Raw genomic sequence first — 19,324 nt, 5'->3', positions numbered from 1 at the left:
CGCCCAAATGTCTTAAACAAATGATGGTGCTTACTGCACAGTTCAGCTCAAGCAGAACTCTATATGCAGGCTGAGTCTAACCCTGCCTCCTCCGGCCTCTCCAGCGCTAGGATGAAAACATGCACCACCAGGCCTCCCTGTAAAATGTGTTAGTGTTAAAAAAAAAAAGGTTTCCTGCCCTTTTTTCTAAGAGAGATGCTGCTGCCACCCTGCTCTGGTGATGCGCTTACAATGCTGAACACACGGAGAGCGGCTGAAGCCAGGGACAATGACCTCACAGCACATATGCAGAGGAGGAGGAGCTCCGTGCTTTTGTGGCTTCTCACCTAAGCATCTAATCTGGAATAATCTAAAGAAACTACCCGAACTACGGGAATACATACATATACATAACACACGAGTTACTACTGTGTAATTACACATACACATACATTACTCTTGTGTAAAATTTAGCAACCCACTTATTAGTACAGTAGTGATTTTATGTATCAAGAAGTCACGATCCCTGTGGGGTGGTTCCTGTTTGTAATCCCAGCATTCAGGAGACTGGGCATGACAGTCAGCAGTTTGAAGGCAGCCTAAGGCAAAAAGTGAGACCCCATTTGGGTCTAAAAACCCAAACGGGGAGGGAAAATCTAGGCATGAAAGATAGTTCGTTCTACTGACGATGGTAGTAGTATTAACAATATAAAAAATTACTTTAACAAGAGAATAAAACAAAATGTCAGACCCAAATTATCTACCTAAGACAAGCATTTGAACAACCATTAAAGTAAAATAAAATTTTGTTGTTATGAAGAATTGTATGTACTTTTCTTAGACCCTTTTAAAAAACAGTCTCATCTTACAGCCAAAAAAAAAAAAAAAAAAAACCCAGCAGACTTTTACCTTATCCCAGAAATCAACCAAAGCTGTAAAGTCCCATTTCTTAGAATATGCCACATTGTACTTCAGAATAGCATCCTATGGAAAAAATAGAAACAAAAATCTTATAACACAGTCATGTAAGGTATCTCTTGTAAATTACTTCCAGTAAATTTCTTAATGCTAAGCAAGTTCCCTTCAGACATTAGCTATTCCACATTAGTAGCTACGGAGAGACAGAATACAGACTAATTTATTATTCACAGAAGATAAATAAGATTAAAAATGTTAAGCAATAGGAAGAAAACATAATTACCCTAAAGCATGCATTCTAAATGGGGACAATGTACTCCAACTGCACAAAAATCAGACCTTAGGGAATTAAAAAAATAAAGAAATTACAATGATCTGTGGCTGACATCATATGTTGTATGCACATATGTGTTGTCCACTTCTCTCTGTGCACACACACACACACTTAGATATTCTCATGTACGACAGATACATAGTCACTTGTAGCACTAAAATACCACTGGGGAGGGAGGAAGGGAAGAAAACATTTAAAAGAAAACTGACTGAAGACCATGATCTTAAAGTACAAAATGATATCTTCCCCTCACCTTCAAGTGTGTGTGTGTGTGTGTGTATGAGAGAGAGAGAGAGAGAGAGAGAGAGAGAGAGAGAGAGAGAGAGAGAGAGAGAGAAGAGAGAGAGAGAGAAAGAGAGAGAGAGAGAATGAGAATGCGGGCATGCATGGCTGTATTGATATGTTCCTGTACTTAAGTGTGTAAATATGTCCATATACATACAGAAGCTACAGGTCCTTGTTCAGTGTCTTTTTCAATTGTTCATCACCTTAGTTTTTGAGACAGGGTCTCTCCCTGACCCAGAACTCACTGACTGAAGACTGGTTGGCCAGAGAGCCCCAGGGATCTGCCTTATCTCCATCTCCCTAAGCACTGAAGTTACAGACACACACTCGGCCTTTTTAAACGGGTGCTGGGGAGCCTATTTCAGGTCCTTGTGCTCGCACGGCAAGTATGTTTTCAATTGATCCATCTCTCTAGGCCCTACTATTAACTATTTTTATAAAGTATAAAATATAATTTTGTTAGTATAGAAAAAGTATATATATTTTCTCAAATCCTCCTACAGAGTTGAATTATTTTACAGCCAAAGAAGCACACTTCTATTTTATCACAGAAGTAAACCACAGCTATACAAAACTTTGTATGATGATACAAAGCCTCCCATTTCACACCAATTCTATATTCATATAGAATGGTAAGTCAAAGTACGCCATCTACTGGTCAAAGTTTTAACATCTTGAGTAACTAATACTATGCACTGGGTCTCCTCAGTTGGATATGCATAATGCAATCCGTTAGTTGTGCAGAGGAAACCAGTATTTATAATTAGCTCTTATCTAACTCTTTTATATATCTACTTTGCCCCTATTTTATATAATTAATAAACTAATAAGTAGAATTCAATAACAACTATATTGTTAATTCAATTTTTTTCCAAGAGAATACTCAAGTCTGAAATCCACTGTTAAATTATTACTATAAAGGTTCCACGCTAAAAAATTAATAAAAAGCTTCCTAGAAAATATTTCATGTCACACAATGAACAAGTATCTTCATTAAAACCCAAACCTATAAAAATATATCATATTAACTAGGAATCAAGGGATATCTACAGTCCTTCAGAAAAGAAAAACATTAACCATAGAACAAAGGTAAAAGCTCTTATTTTTCTCTCACAAGCCATAAAACAACATTTTCTATTAAGAATTAAAAGATGTTTAAAGAGTCCTTGGTAGGCTGTTTCAAAATGTTATATGATAAAGTAAATAGTAATGTCTGTCTACAAACAAATAAATGGCCACATAATGCATTTAGATTTAATCACAAAGGTGAATCTTAAAAATCTTCAATTAAATCAAGCACTACAGCTTGAAGACTCCTGTCATAAATTATCAGCTAATCTTTAGTGGAAAAAGGAACAAACTTTTTATCTGAGGCCAGCGTAGAGAAAGCAACTGTAAAGAAGCCAGGTGAATGTCGGAGATGACGAGAACGGTGTGTGTCGACTGTGGAGGCCTACCTCAGCAGCAGACACAAACGTCAACAGGGTTTGCTCTACACGTTCCTCAAAGGTGATAAAGAGAAACATTTCAGACACTGCTTATTTTCTAATTCCTTCCTCACATTTTATAGTTAAATTAACCCCAATAAAGTTATTGTATGCTACCTACGGTCCAAGCCCACTTCAGGATACCAAATGAGCATGCTCAACTCTCTTACATAAGTGGCGGAGTATTTGCTTATAATTGGGCACACCCTCCTTTATACTTGGGTTATTTATAATTGCTAAATCAATGTAAAAAATATAAAGACAGCTATAAGTTATTGTATAAGGAATAACTGTAAGAGAAAAAGCTGAGCATGTTTTAATTCTAGCTACAATTTTCTTTTCTTTCTTTTTCGAGGCAGGGTCTCATACTATAGTTTGAAATCATTATGTCTCTCACACTATAGTATGAAATCATTATGTCGCTCACACTATAGTATGAAATCATTATGTCGCTCAGACTAGTCTCAACCTCACAGCAAACTTCACACCACACGTGGGTGCTGGGATTAGAACCACAAGAAGTGCTGCCATGCCTAACTCAGATTTCTTTTTTTTTTTTTGGTTCTTTTTTTCGGAGCTGGGGACCGAACCCAGGGCCTTGCGCTTCCTAGGTAAGCACTCTACCGCTGAGCTAAATCCCCAGCCCCCTAACTCAGATTTCTTATTTTAAGCTGGTCAAAGCCAAACATGAGGAATAATAATAAATACTGCTTACCTCCCTGTCTGTGATGCTATCAAGTGGGCTGACTGGGTTTGCTTTTATTCTAGTCTTCAAACCCCAACAGTACCTTGAGGTTTTCATTAGGAAAGTTGGGTGCCAGTTTGTAGTGAGCCTTCAACTACCAAGTTCCTTTTAGCTCACAATAATAAACACAGGTGCTTTCTGTATGAATTATCCAGTACACTATTAACAGAACTAGGACTAAGGATACTACTGTTTCTCCTCTAATCTTTGGATATCCGATTGCCCCAAATCTACCCCGAAATGAATAAATAGCACAAAGGTTATGGCCATCACAGGCTTAATATTTACTTCTCACTTCACATCCCATTCTTTGAGTGAAGAAATTACTACAGCAGATATGAGGAATCTTGAAAGATTACATCGTTTTGTTGATAAGATAAAAATCACATTAAAGCAGTTGCCCCATCCTAAAGTAATCGAGGTGCATAAGGAACTGCTGAAGAGGTGAGCAGACTAATGGAGAACAGTACAATTGTTCTGTATGCTTAAAGAAAACATATAAAAATTAAAAAAAAAAATAGGCCAATTAGAAGACCAGTGCTTTCCCAGTGGCACTTGGATAGTCACCACGAAGGGTTTGCAAGTGTCTGAGACTGGGTTGTGAAGACAGAGGCCCAAACACAAGAGGCATGAACGTGAGTGTGCTTTACACAGGCAGAAACAATCCTTGTCATGGACTGCACCAAGCCAGTGGACCCTAGAGGATCTGAATCAAAGTGTCACTACCATGTCTATCTGCAAGGAAATCTGGAGAAAGACCTCATCTTCGCACCCACCAACATCTATCGACTGTTTATGATGGTAAAGAAAAGAGTAAAAACAATGTAATTATTTTTTCTGTATATAGTATTTAAAAAATACTCAGTATCAATTCAGGGCTTAGATAAATGGCTTAAAATATGCAGAAAAAGAGAGTCAGAGAGAGACAGAAGAAGAGAGAGAAAATTAACTATAAATTATTTTTACCTGGATCACGAAAACAAACAAATCAAATGCTGGGTTATTATATTTAAAATGGAACAAAACTCAAACTGATACACGCCCACATGAGAACCGGGTGAGCTCGTAAGTGCACGGGGATTCATGTGCATACATATGAAATCAACATCCTGACAACGTGTAAGTACATGGGATTCATGTGTATACATATGAAATCAACATCCTAACAACTCGTAAGTACATGGGATTCATGTGTATACATATGAAATCAACATCCTGACAACGTGTAAGTACATGGGATTCATGTGCATACATATGAAATCAACATCCTGACAACGTGTAAGTACATGGGATTCATGTGCATACATATGAAATCAACATCCTGACAATGTGTAAGTACATGGGATTCATGTGCATACATATGAAATCAACATCCTGACAACGTGTAAGTACATGGGATTCATGAGCATACATATGAAATCAACATCCTGACAACTGACAGACCTTGAAAATCTGCATTTTGAAGGAGCCAATTTAAAGAGTCACTACAAGGTTTAAAAAAAGAATCCCGGGCTGGAGGGATGGCTCAGTGGCTAAGAGCACCGACTGCTCTTCCAGAGGTCCTGAGTTCAATTCCCAGCAACCACATGGTGGCTCACAACCATCTGTAAAGAGATCCGATGCCCTCTTCTGGTGTCTGAAGACAGCTACAGTGTACTTACATATAATAAATGAATAAATCTTAAAAAAAAAAAAAAAAAAAAAAGAATCCCAGGGATAATAATGCCCCTCAGCTTTCCAAAAAACTTCAACAACAGCTTTACAAGTTCACCACTGAAAGACAGTATATGGGTCATGGTGGTGCACATCTTTAATCCCAGCACTTGGATCTCTGTGAGTTCGAAGCCAGCCTGGTCTACAGAATGAGCTCCAGGACAGCCAGAGCTACACAGAGAAACCCTGTTTCAGGAAACAAACAAACAAAGAAACAAAAAAACAATTTGCTGTTTGAAAGGGATAAAATGTTCAAAATACAAACTTGTACACATATTATTTTCATGTAAAGAAAATAGGGGGAAAAACCCACAGAACTATAAAAGCTTAGATTAATTTGGCAGAAACCATGAAACCAAAGAAAGTGACCATGACAAACCAAGCCTTTGAAAGGAAATGAGCACCATTTTCATAAAGCACAGACACCTGTGCCACTATTTATGTAAGTACTATGTTGTTGGCTATAATTCTCTAACAAAATATGCATGTTTATGTCTATTGTAGATATTAAGGGAAAAGAATCTAATAATTACCCTATGTTCTTAAATAAAAAATTTACTGCTCATATGTAACACTAATAAATAATTAAATTCCTATCGTAATAAGAACAATAAAATAGAATATTTGATGTGCATCCTAATCATCAGTAGGCTGTTTCCTTTGGGCAACAAAGTGCTGCGGTCGTAATTCTTTCTTGATTTTCTATTAACACATCGCAAAACATAATAATTTTAAAACAAACCAAAACAGAGGCTTAAGCTGAAGGAAATTGGGCAGAACCAAGAAACTAATTCATACTGCATTCACCAAATTATTCTGCATGGCTCTAGGCAAGTCATTTACAAGTCTCAACTTTTCTACTCTATTACTAGTGACTCTATGGAAACCAAGAACCTTTCTAAAGAGCTTGCATTAAGTGACAGGACACAAACACTGCATATGAAGATTGAGGGCCTACCTCTCTGCTGTACAGGAGACAGGACTGGAAAGAACATACCTTCAGGTTCTGGGGTCGCGTGAATTTGTTGAGAAGTGCGGTCTGAATGAGCTCCCACCTACTCCCTGCAGTTCGCTCACCATTCTTTCAGGGGAGAAAAGGGCCGGGTCAATGCGTTTTAAGTTGTTGTGCATCACAATCTCAAAAGTCAAACATGCTAGACTATGACCCAGGGACTTTTATATTTACCTCATCTTCCACAGGGTACAAGTTTTGTTCTGAACAAGGCATTTTAACGTGCTTGTTATCCCACAAATCTTTGTAATGTGTTGGAAACGGTTTTGGAACCTCTCCTGCTCTCAGAAGGTCTACCTGAAATACAATGTCAAGAACAAAAGCCGTAAGTGCGTGAAAACGAAGTATTCCTTCTACAAAACAGTACAAGCAAGGCGGCTCAAGCAAATGCTATCAAGTGGAGGCCAGCTCCCAGGCAGGGCACCTCTCCAACCCCTCTTAGGATGCTGCCAACCTCACGTTAGCGATCACCACGCCTTGTGAATTTTTACCTGCAGTCTGAGCCTGAAACCTCCTCACTGCTTGCCTAAACTGCCAACAGCTTTCTACCTCCCTCTTCTAACTCCAGCAGCTCCAGATCGTGACGCCCTGTAAAACTCTTCTTCAACTTTTGGATAACATCCTCTCTGAAAAGAGCCTGTTTCAGACTCTGCCCGAGCTCCTACCAAATACCGTCCACTTTATACACATCAGAAACCTCCCGAGTGCACCTACCAAACACCATCCACTTTATACAAATCAGAAACCTCCCGAGTGCAGGGACATAGCTGCCTCTGTCCTGCCACAGCTATCTCTATGCTTGTGTGTACACGGTCTCCCTCTAATGCAGTTAGAGCAGTTACCATCTCCTTACCTTACCAGTTTAAAGCTGAATTCTCATCCTCACAGCTAGCTTTATCACCGTGATATCTTTAGAAGCTTTAAATAAGTAGTTAATATAGTTCTTTATTTTAGTAGACCACTATTATACAAGACAACACTTGTTTTTCTTTTCGGTGTATGTTTGTATGTGTTCATGCGGTGCAGACTGCACGAGCAGGTTATGTGCACATGTACAGACCAGAGGCTATAGGTCAATATTGAGTGCCTTCCTCTATCACTATCCACCTCGCTGACCAAAGTCAGGTCGTCAGGATTGAACCCAGACCCTCTGCTGCATGTGTTGGAGGCCTCATCTCAGCTAGTGTATGCAAGCCATCCATCTTAATCGCCTTAGATCTTTGAGACAGAGGTCTCTCACTAAACCTGAAGCTCACTGAAATGGCTAGACTGGCTGGCTGGCCAGTGAACCCCAAGGACTCTCCTGTATCCACCCCCCCCCCACCTCTTAAAATTACAGGTAAGCACTGTGCCACTCGGCTTTTTAAAAGATTTGTTTTTTCATTTATTTGTGTGTATATGTCTGTGCCTATGCCATATTCATGAGTGTCCACAGAGTTCAGAGGAGGGTGTCATCCCTCCCAGAACTGGAGTTATACGTAGTGCTAAGCTGCCCTGGGTGCTGGGAATTGAACTGAGGTCTTCTGTAAGAGCGGCAAGTGTTCCTTATTGCTGAGCCATCTCTCCTGGTTTTTATGAGTTTCGGAGATCAAACGCAAGTCCTCATGCTTATGTGCCAAGCAATACCAATTATGTTACCAATTATGTCATCTCCACAGCCCTAATACAGGTTTTTACCTTCACTAAAATTAAATGAATGAGTATTTAATTTTTTTCACCAGCAGATTTAAGATAGAACCTGGCATACACATACATTTGTGTATGTATGTGCCAATGTAAACACACAATAAGCATTAAGTTTTGAGGAAAAACATATCAATCATTTCATTCTAGGTGTTTCAAATAAACGGATTCATACAACTTGTTGGTTTTAGGTCTGTCATTTCTCAGAATGCTTTCAAGGTTCACCCCACTGGTATCACGTATTCACTGCAGAGAGTAATCGCATAACAATCTTTTAAAGCGTAGTATGTTATGAATGAGAGATATGTAAAATTACAGACCTATTCTAGAAAGATTCGATAGAGTGAGCTGAAAAAGACGTCATTAAGGTTATGAAACCACAGCGGAACTCTAAGGAAGAAAGAGGAGCAAACTGGGAGTAGAGGCCAACAGTCACAGTGTGATTTCTGTTCATCTGGATCCTGAGCACCAGCCAAAGGACCAAGTAGTAGAAGCTGAGAACCCAGGCCCTGGTACTGTGGAAGGTGTTGGAACCTTTGTTCTGGTTCAGGTGAAGCAAGCCTCTGACCTCTTCCTCTCTCTTCTTTGCTTTCAGAGTGCCAAGAAATCCCCTCGTGCTGTGATGTACCACACAGCTGCAGGCCAAGAGCAACAGACAAAAGCAACCATGGACTGAGTCCTGGAAACCCGACTGTGAGTTTATTATGTACCTCATGATGTGGTTCAGAAACATTTGGGATTGGTTTATGGACAAAGTTTGGAGGAACAAGCTAGAGCAGACGAGAAGTCACTCGTGTCTCACTCTGGCAGACGATTTGTCTACGCTTATCCATCTGCTAAGACTTCCTCTGCAGCCGAGTTCTAAAACGGCGAGATTGCTTTATTAAATATGAAAGAAATTTAAAGCAGCAGAACAGTGAAGCCGTTTCAACCAGATCTATAGCAAGAGTAAAGGACAAAAGAGCTGAAAAGCTCATAGTTTAGGGAAAGGGCGCGCGTGTGTGTGCGCGCATGTGTGTATGTGTGTATGAGTGTGTGTACATATGGTGTGTGTGTGTGTATGAGTGTGTGTACATATGGTGTGTGCGTGTGTGTGTGTGTGTGCGTGTGCGTGCGTGCAAGGAAAGTATGGTTGCTAAAGTAGGTCTCATCACTAAAAAAGGCCAAGCCAGTACTTTGTACTTGGACAATAAGAAGGGTACCTGTGGGCTTCTCAAAAACTGTAAGGCCTTACCCACCCAAGATTTCACCTACCACAGGTTCAAAGATTAAAAATAAAATAATAAAAATAAAAAGTAGAGGGTTTGTTTCAAAGACTTTCTGAGACAGTCGCTGGGAAGAGATCTAGAGTTCTTGTCTGCACGAGGTCACCAAGGAACTGTTTCCCCACATTAAGTTCAGGGGAATCCCACGCAGCTCTCAAAAAGCAACAGACCCTGGCCCTGCCCATGATTTTGATTTTATATTCATGTACCGTAAAAGTTAGAGTCATGGTGGATAACTCCCCTGAGCTTTCAAAGCCGAGTCTAGAAATCCAAGTGGTTAGTGGTAAGGTCGGAGCCCAGCAGAAGACACGAAGCTAAAACTCCACTGGAGAGCCTGAGAGCCGACTAGGGAGGGGGCCATAAGCTTACGGGACTGCGGGAGCAGGGAACGAGGAGTTACTGCTTTATGGACACAGAATTTCCATTTGGGAAGATAGAAAGTTCTGGAAATGGCTATCGGCAATGGTTGTTCAACACTGTCAATACACTCAATGTCACTGAATCACATACTTAAAAATGGTTACAGTGGTAAACTTTATATGATGTATATTTTACCACAACTTAACAAAGAGTGAGAGTGGTTTTAGATGTGCTGAGTCTGAATACCTGTGAGGTAGTAATGGAGAGTGATCAGAAAGATCTAAGAAAAGAGCAAAGATGGAGAATGGGCTGAACCATAAATAACTCTAAACTTTTTTATTTTACAAAATAACAATACCTAACATGCAGTGGGTATAAAAATATAATCAACTGGAAGGAGAAGAAATAAAAAGGAAGCTCTTTGCTCCTGGGTAAGAGCCATACGCACCCGGACAGTTACTGTGTGGTTTGCAGACGGTCTTAAGAGAGGCAGGCGGGCCCCACACCGAGGCATTTTTCTCATTTCCTCAATAGGAGTTCCCAACCACTTCTTATCTGGAGGAAGGGTAGGTGGGACGTATTTAGGGATCTTCCTTTCTGCTCTTTGATGTCTGACTTCACACTGTTCTTTTCTAAGGTCAAGAAAATACACTCGGTCATGAGCAATTTACTGTTTCAGTTTCCTTAAATATGCTTGTACACATTTTGCAAAGAATATTACTCTCTTTGTGTGACAAACTTGCTTTATAAGGAAGACTTGCAAAGTTTATTTTAAAACCCCAAAGCTCGTTTCCAATAGCCTAGAGAAGAGACTTTCAAACATCAAATAACCTTTAAAAGCAGAAGTGAGTCACAGGTGTCACATGTCATAGAATCAGTTACTTCTCAACAAAATAAACAGTGTCACAAGCTACAAAGCAAACCTCGGAAAATTAATCAAGGTTTAAAATTCCTTATGGAATAACAGTAAAGATAGATATTTAAATATACATGAAAAAATCCTAGTAGTGTCATCCACAGTTACAGGGCTTTAGTGAAATTCTAACCCAAACCTCAGTTTTCTAATTTATAAAATATAGTATTACATGTCTGCCTGTCAGAGCATTAGAACATGTTGTATAAAAGAAGCCTTAGATGGACGCTAAAAAACCACAGTTAACAAAATATTTTCATCTTTTAATAATGCCCATAAACTCCATAACAAAGTCCATGAAACTAAACCTGATCACCAATTAAACATCACTTCTTTTTTTCTGCTTCTGGCTTTTTAGAATTTATACTTTGAAATCGAGACTTAAATTTAGTTTAGCATAAACTGTTACTAAAAATACAAATAATTTACTATAAATAATTACTTTAATTCCCTCTACAAAATTTAAAAATACATCATGCTATGGAGGGATACTCCTAAGTGGGACGGAAGAGGGGATTACCTTTTGTCCTCTGACTTGGGAATTCTCACAAAATGATCTGTAATTTTAGAATCCCTTTTTCCATGCTGCTTGGAACTTCTACCGTCTACATTAAGGCTAGAAGAGTTTCCAGATGGCTTGGCATTTAAATCACTGGTCCCAGCATTATTCCCTCCTTCAAATTGGAAATGCAATCTAATTTCACTTCCCTTAGTCAAATAGCGTTTCCTAAGATCGCCGTCAACTTCTCTTGCTTGGCAACTCGCAAGTTTATTTGCTGTCTGGGAAGGGCGCTCGTCCTGCTCATCACAGACTGGACTTGCTTCCTCATCTGCTTCTGAATCCTGACAACTGGCTTTCGAGTTGTCTACGTCCATTGGTGACTCAGGCTCACTTTCTTTCTCAAACGGAGGTGAATCGCCAAGGCCACTTTCCTGTCCAGTCAACTTGTTGTCATTTTTTGATCCAGTTCCAATGTCCTCAGCACCAACATCTGACAAAGGACTCTCTGGTATGACGTCGGCCTCCTCCCGCTGACAGCCTGCACAGTCTTGCCCACACTGACAAGATGCACTGCACTTACAGTTGCTCCTGGCTTGCACATCCCCTACTGTTTGCTTTGCATTTGCAAGCTTCGCGGGTGTAAGGAACTGTTGATTGTCTCTGTCTTCCTCATGATCTGTGTCACTGTGGCCATCAGTTGGGGGTGACTGATCAATGTTCGCATTACTAAGCTGCTTTGGTGCCTGAGTCACTGTTGAAGGCTTGCTGGCCGAGAGCTGCTCTGCACACTCCCCTGCACTGTGCCACTTGCACACGCTTACAGTCTGCTGTTGGTTCAAATACGGCGTGCTCTTCTCAGAGGGTGATTTATCAAGATTTAGTTGAGGAACATTTCCCAATTTCTCTACCTTATGTGGGTAAAAGTTATCTTTCTGCACAGAACTCATCATGGGGTCAGTCCTGGTATTGTTGTTTTCTTTACTGGAAGAGAGCAGAAAGAACTAAAACCAATTTATTACAAAGGACAGAAAGTAAAGTGATTAAAGTATTGACCAGAAGTGTGCTCTGTGATGACCTAAACACACAGCTTACTTACTGCTCACTGCTCTGCACCAGTGCCCCTGCACGCAATGCCCTCCCCAGGGTGCCTGCCAACCTGCCTTTCCTTCGATCTTAAGCTTACCCCTATCTCAGATTTCAAGGCCCAGGCAAAGCTGGTGACTTGTTCCTTCCACATGACAGCCACCAGTCATACCTTTACCTGCTCACACCCTCACTGATACACTCACCTCATGAAGCAGTAGTTATATTTTTTTGTGTCTATAACCACTACTGTACATGAGTATCTTTGTTTGTTTGTTTGTTTTTTTCCGGAGCTGAGGATCGAACCCAGGGCCTTGCGCTTGCTAGGCAAGCGCTCTACCACTGAGCTAAATCCCCAACCCCTGTACATGAGTATCTTAAAGTCAGAAACTATCTCTCTTTTATCTCTTCATCTCACAAATAAATGAGCATCTCTGCATATAAAAAACTAAAAAATATTTAAACTTCAAAAAGTTAATGAGGGTAGATGAAGAAAAACAAAAAGAAATTAAAAACAAAAAAGAGGCAAGCTAAAACAACTATTCATTTCTCCATATAGAAATGTCTTTTTATACCTTTCTGATTCAGCTGTCTTGGGTCCTTTAGTATCCATCCAAGTGGTAATAGGCTTTTGTTTGAAAACTACAAAAAAAAAAATCAAAATTAAAAATTAAATACATATGCATATAAATTCTTTCAAATAGAAAACATATATAGCCTATTGTAGATATAAAGCCTTTTGCTAGGCTCTGTGAGGTAAACAAAACATAGCTTCTCTTTTCAACTCCAAATATTAAGAGATAAGACAGGAATAACTAATGTGTCAGTACAGAGTTGAGAGTGACCCCTAAAAACCTGTACAGCCGAATGTTTAAAGATCACAGGCTCTGGACTCAGAACATCTGAATTAAAATCCGTCCACCTCACTGGCTTCCTTTGTGACTGTGTAAAGAAAAAAAACAAAAACAAAAAACCCACACTTTTCTCTGATTCAGATTCCTCACTTATAAAGTATACATATTAACAGCATCTTTATGGGGTTAATGTGAGGTTTAAATTATTAATAATTGATGTAAAGGATTAGGACACTCTGTGGTATATGCTCAGAAAAAGTATAGTCCTTAATTACCATTAAAAGAGGTCTTGACCTGAATTAAGATATTTCCAGGGAGGGAAAAAAAAAAAAAAATCAAGATAAGAACAAGTGGTAATAATCAGTTAAGATTTCTTGAAAGAGGTAGTGCTGAAATTTTGCTTTGAAATTTAAACAGGTAGCAACAGAAAGGAAAGGTGCCAATGGCAAAAAGATGAAAAGAACTGAAAAAGTTTAATTTGAAGGTGATCTAAGACCACATCATGGAGAGCACCCTGAAGGACCCAGAGAAACACAAGTACAGAAAGAGGGCTACAAGCCACACTTGAGTGAGAGAGCTACCGTAGATCTAGGTCAGTAGTTCTCAGCCACCCAGATCACGAGAAGGCCAGCAATAAGGGAATCCCAGGGCCACCCCCACCCTAATAACTCAGAATCTGGGTGAGGGAAGAATGAGAGGAGCTGAAATTCTGAATGTGTGTGTGTGTGTGTGTGTGTGTGTGTGTGTGTGTGTGTGTGTGTGTGCGTGTGTGTGTGTGTGCGTGTTTTAATAATGAACTAGATTGAAAATGTAAAAATTACTGGCTGAGGCACAAAAATAGCTTCTTTTGAGATAAGTACAATTGAATTTAGTCATCACAGACTTCAAGATTGAAGCTTGAAAGACTTGAATGATCATAGTAACACTGAGCAGAAATATGGGAAATAAGAGAATTAATTAGGTATTGGGAGAAATATGATTGGGTTGATTATGAAATACTAAATTTGAGATGCCAAAGAAATGACTAAATGGATATGACCAGCGGCAAAAACAAAATGATTAGCTCAGAAGTGGGTGATGCAATGAAAATAAATATAAATCACATTTTATATAACCATTAGAAATGCATATGCTTGCTGGTTTTAATATACTGGACATGAATTGAATGTGTCTATTTTAGTATTAAATCTTAATCATTCTTAGCTGTTTTCTAAGTTGCAATATTAAGAATCTAAACTTAAGTCATTCTTATTTTCCTATTTTACCTTAAGTAATATAATATGAACAAAACATATACAGGCCTAAATAATTAATTTATCCATAACTGAGATGGGAACACAAGTGAAAGACATTTCAGGTGATGCACATATTTGAGTTTCAGATAATTTCCAACTTCCACAAAAGTACGTAAGTATCATATACTTTCCATAAAACAGTAAAAGTAAAAAAAAAAATTGATTAGCATTCTTTAAATGTTTTCCATGACAAAAAGTAATTTGCATAGATCTTTCTTGTTTTTTTGTTTTTTTGTTTTTTTGTTTTTTTAGGTTCTTTTTTTCGGAGCTGGGGATCGAACTTAGGGCCTTGCGCCTCCTAGGCAAGCGCTCTACCACTGAGCTAAATCCCCAACCCCAGATCTTTCTTGTTAAATACCACTCTGTGATTTATTCTTTTATGTCTCCTACAAATCTGAGGAGAAACGATGAGATGATGAAATTTTTTTCTATAGCTCTATCTTTTCTATTTAATTACATTAGATGGATGCGATGTTCAAAATCCAACTTTGTGAACCCTAGGGCTGATTTGGACCGTTTCAGATTTTAAAAATTTCAGATTAGAGGTGCTTTAACCACTGTGTTCTATGCAAAGTTTCAAAATCTGAAATCATGTTTTAGCCCGAGCATTCCAAGTATGAATACTAAGCCTAAATCAGTACATGAAGTATAGTTCAGAAAATCTTCAAATTTCAAAGCGGTAAACTGCCAAAACACAATTTTTTTTTTAATCAGAATTTAAAACTTCTTCTGAGATATTAGGATTATATATGATACTCTTTGTGGCGGTTTGCATCAAAATGATCACCATAGTCTAATATATTGAATGCTTCATCGTCAGAGAGTGGCCCTGCTGGAGTAGGTCCGGTATTACTGAATTGTGGAACTTCAGGTTTCAAAAACCCACATCAGGCCCAGAGTCTCCAGCTGCCTGTGACCGGGAAGTAACTCTCAGCTACTGTTCCAGTGCCACGCTCCCTGACATAATGAGAACGGCTAAGCCTCTGAAACTATAAGCAAGCCCCCAGTCAATTTTCATCTTGGTGTGTCATCACAGCAATCGTAACCCTAACTAGGACAACAAAGATACACGATGAGCCCTTTCAAATTATTTCACTTTTTCTATAAGAATTGTTTTGGTCTGTGTGTTTTGGTTCAGTGGTTAAGAACAGAGGACCTGGTTTGATTCCTGGCACCAATATGGTGGCTCAAGAATTACTTTGATCATGGTGTCTCTTCATAGCAACAGTGACTAAGATAGTCTTCTAATATATACAAAGTAGCCCACAGAACTTGAACTTCAAGTGTTGCAAACCCAGGAGGCCTGTTCCAGGGAAACCATAGGGGGCTGGCTATCTGCCTCCTGAAGCCCGGACATGGAAAGTGATCCTCCCAGCTTTAGGCTTCCAATTATGATTCCTGGAGCCTGACAAAAATGAATGGGGAAAGGCAAGTGGTAAGGAAACAATGTATCCTGCTAATCAAATATTCCCCAGTCCATGTTTGAACCCCAGAGAAAGGACTGCCTTACTCTTTCCAATACTACTACTTCTGACTTCTAAAAGTTTCTTTTCCATTATATCACATGACTATTGAGTTTAATCCATCTTATTACTTAAGGAAACAGAAAATGATCTCAGGGAATTTCTTTCATTTTAATTAGAGATAATCATACCAAATAAGAGAGGCAACAGAAAGAATAATGACAAGTGAGCTGGCTAGTTTTAGGTCAACTGGACTCAAGCTAGAGTCATCTGAAAGAAGGGATCACAATCGAGAAACTGCCCCCACAAGATCCAGCAGCAGTCAAGCCTGTAGGGCATTTTTGATGTGGGAGAGCCCAGTCCATCGTGGGCAGGGACAACCCTAGACTAGTGGTCCTATGTTCTATGAGAAAGTAAACTGAGCAAGCCATGGTGAGCAAGCCAGTAAGCAGCACCCCTCCATGGCCTCTGAATCAGCTCAGCTCTTGATTCCAAGTTCCTGTACTGGCTTCCTTCAATGATGGACTAAGATGTGAAGTGTAAGCCAAATAAAACCTTTCCTCCCTAACTTCCTTTTCATCTTGGTGTTTCTTCACAGCAATCGTAAACCTAACTAGGACAACAAAGATACACAATGAGCCCTTTCAGTTCTAGACTGAGACCTCTCTATCTAGTTACCAGCATTATTATGGTCAGAATACTTCAGCTCTTTGAGTCTGTTTCCTTACCTCGGAATGCAATTCTCTACTTCTGAGGAGTAAATGTATTAATTAGTAAGAATACAAATGAGAGAAAACACTGTGTCCAGGCTACTACAAAAGAACTAGTCTACAAATACATTCTCTCCCAACACTTAAATCAAATCTCCTTTATAACTTGACACAATTCCGATTTACTCTCACGCACGTCATTCACACTGTTGTTCAATGAGGTGATCCAAATAGTTAAAAACAGACACAAAGGACATAAAATACAGTAAAATTCACCTGAATTTTCAAGGAGCACCAGGAAGTCTCCTATAATAACCCAACTGGTTAAGTCATTTGCCATCAGAATGCAAATAGCATGCTGAGTTCTGCCTAAGCAGAGATTTGCAGATTTCAATCAATGTATGAGCTGTATCCGTGAAAACAAAAAGATACTGAATAGGCTTTCTCTACTCAATCCACTTCTAGGATACCTATATGTAAAAAACTTAAATACCAAGTTCCAGAAATAATTCTAAGAATTGCAACAATGGTTTAGTATAAAAATTTGAGACTTTGAATATTCTGTTCACTGGTGCTTTGGCAGGTATACAGAAAACACATAAGTGAAAATTAACTTCATTTTTCTTTGGCATAAAAGGTCCAACTAATGAGAAAAAGTTTGCAACACCAACAGCTCCCAGCAAGCATGCAAATAAAGTTAGTAAGACTGCAGATGATCTAGTCACAGAAGCCAGGGCCATTATCTATAGTCCTTCAGTTCCTACTCCTTTTTAGCAGGTTCTCTGAAATCTATATCCTAAATTTAAAATCCATTCATTGCTTAGACCCTTAAGTACTTCACTTATTGGGCAACTGTTCTGTATGTCCTGAAACTGGTCGCTCTATTTATGGTGTGAACTTTAACCTGTTTTACTAACTAAAAATGAGAAGCACTAATTAAATGAAACAACAGAAAATATAAGAGTATTACACGCATTACCACATATAAGGATGCTAGTTCATGAAATATTTCAGTCATAAATATGGCATATTTATGGTACTAAGTTACAGCAATTACTGGGTACTAGAAAAATATACAGTGGCCTGAAATTTAAAAAGTCCAAAAGCTACTACTTAACCCATCTTTATAAAATATTAACCAAATGGCATTCTTTTGCTTTGTTTAAAATCTTCCAGGAGGCCCATTAAATACAAAATAAAGTATAAGTCCTTTAAACGGCACTTAAGTTCATCCACAATAAAGCTTACCTAAGTCTTCTGCAACCCCATGTTCCAGTTCTAACAGTATTTAGGTATGCTGTTCCTTCTACCTTACCCCCTTCATTTCTACTAGACATCCAATTATTTCAAGATTTGGGTCAAGCCATAGGCAGGAAAGGACCTGACTAGGTCCCTTTAATTTTTGTATTTAGGAAGCAGGTCTGAGCTCCAGACCAGGACAATACAATGATTCCTTGTCTCAAAACAAAAAAGAACACCTGCTTCAAGTCTGCTTCTTAGTGTTCCCAAGAAAGACAAGAGTCCACCTTTGCCCTGATCTCTGCCCAGCCTCTCACACCGTGCACCAGTGCATGCTTTTCAGCAATGTTCTTGGCTCCGCGTGAAAGAACACAGCTAGAGACTTTTCTCATATTCACTGAGCATTTCTCTCAGGCCTCTCCTAAAAGGCTGGTGTTCCTAAACTCTCTCTCCTTGGTTGTTTTACTTTCTCTAAATATTGCATGCCATTGTTTATCCCGCCTCATAGATTTCAAGGTATGAAAGAAGAGAACAAGTTCCTCGTGTTCAATATCGTGTGCAATATCGTGTGCCAGGGACAAACACAGTGCCAGCAAGCTAAGACTAACTGCCGTGCACTCTGGGAAGTCAGAGCCTGACTGAGTATACTGCAACAACTTTCTTTACGGTTTCTGGTGACTGAAGCGCTCTTCTGCTTCATACATACAACTAGACTTCCTTAATTTCTCTATCCAAGCTGATGAAAGCATACAGGTGAGGTCCATCCGGTTAGCAACTGTCCATCAAAGTTTTCCACACCACGCAGCCACTAGAAAAGTTGCAGCCCCTCTCTCCTACGAGTGGTATCTAGTGATTGAACAACGGGGTCATCAGAGTTGTGGACACAAGATCAGTTAGGAGTGACTGGAATCCCATGGTCCTCACACTGAAACAAGGACAAAGATTTTTATTTTCCCACGTACCAAACGAGGTGGCGCTGCCTCTGTGCGGTCCCGCCCGCCCCGAGACGCAGGCTGACGAGGACGGTGGGACCCTGAACTGTACGGGAGCGTCCTTGGGGTCGAGAACGCGCTTCTGCCTGCCAGGGAAGCTCCGGGAGTCCGAGGCAGTCGGCGCAGAAGTTCCAGCGGCACCCCAGCGGGGCCGCTTCGTGCAGGGCTCACAGCCGGGGCCCGCACTCATGCTGGGACCCGCAGCGCACAGTCCCCGGGCCGGCCCGGGCGGAGAGCCTCATTCACCAACCCTGACAGGGACGGAGTGCGCCTCCTTCTCGGCGCCCCCCGCACCATTCCCTCTCTGCAGCGGCCCGCTCTTGAGGCTGCTGCTCCTCGGGCCTCCGAGCCAGACCCTCCCTGCGCAGCCGCTCGCCTCCGCTCGGCCGCAGGGAGCCCACCTGCCCCGGACGTGCCGCTTCCACTCAGGCTCGGGCTCCGGCTCCGGCTCACTTTCCCACCACCGGAAAGCAGCCGTCTCGCGCTTCCGAC

General features: G+C 40.1%; 1 protein-coding gene across 3 annotated transcripts in view; it reads right to left on the bottom strand.

The window, feature by feature from the left end:
- Parg (poly(ADP-ribose) glycohydrolase) overlaps positions 1 to 19,316 on the bottom strand; it is a 111,371-nt gene extending 92,055 nt beyond the window's left edge. Inside the window, exons 1-7 of one of the 3 annotated variants that reach the window (XM_032918644.1) lie at positions 19,234 to 19,316; positions 12,855 to 12,921; positions 11,215 to 12,177; positions 10,230 to 10,413; positions 6,648 to 6,770; positions 6,459 to 6,542; positions 889 to 963 (exon numbers count right to left, since the gene is read on the bottom strand). In XM_032918644.1, coding sequence (XP_032774535.1) covers positions 889 to 963; positions 6,459 to 6,542; positions 6,648 to 6,770; positions 10,230 to 10,413; positions 11,215 to 12,177; positions 12,855 to 12,892 — 1,467 coding nt within the window. In that variant the 5' untranslated portion in view covers positions 12,893 to 12,921; positions 19,234 to 19,316. Of the gene's footprint in view, positions 1 to 888; positions 964 to 6,458; positions 6,543 to 6,647; positions 6,771 to 10,229; positions 10,414 to 11,214; positions 12,198 to 12,854; positions 12,922 to 18,802 lie in introns of those variants that run through there. The other 2 variants (XM_032918643.1, XM_032918645.1) reach the window with 2 other exon arrangements.
- Between the last annotated feature and the right edge of the window lie 8 nt (positions 19,317 to 19,324).

Source organism: Rattus rattus, chromosome 13, assembly GCF_011064425.1.
Source record: "Rattus rattus isolate New Zealand chromosome 13, Rrattus_CSIRO_v1, whole genome shotgun sequence".
Lineage (NCBI taxonomy): Eukaryota > Metazoa > Chordata > Mammalia > Rodentia > Muridae > Rattus > Rattus rattus.
This window is presented reverse-complemented; position numbering and strand designations above follow the sequence as displayed.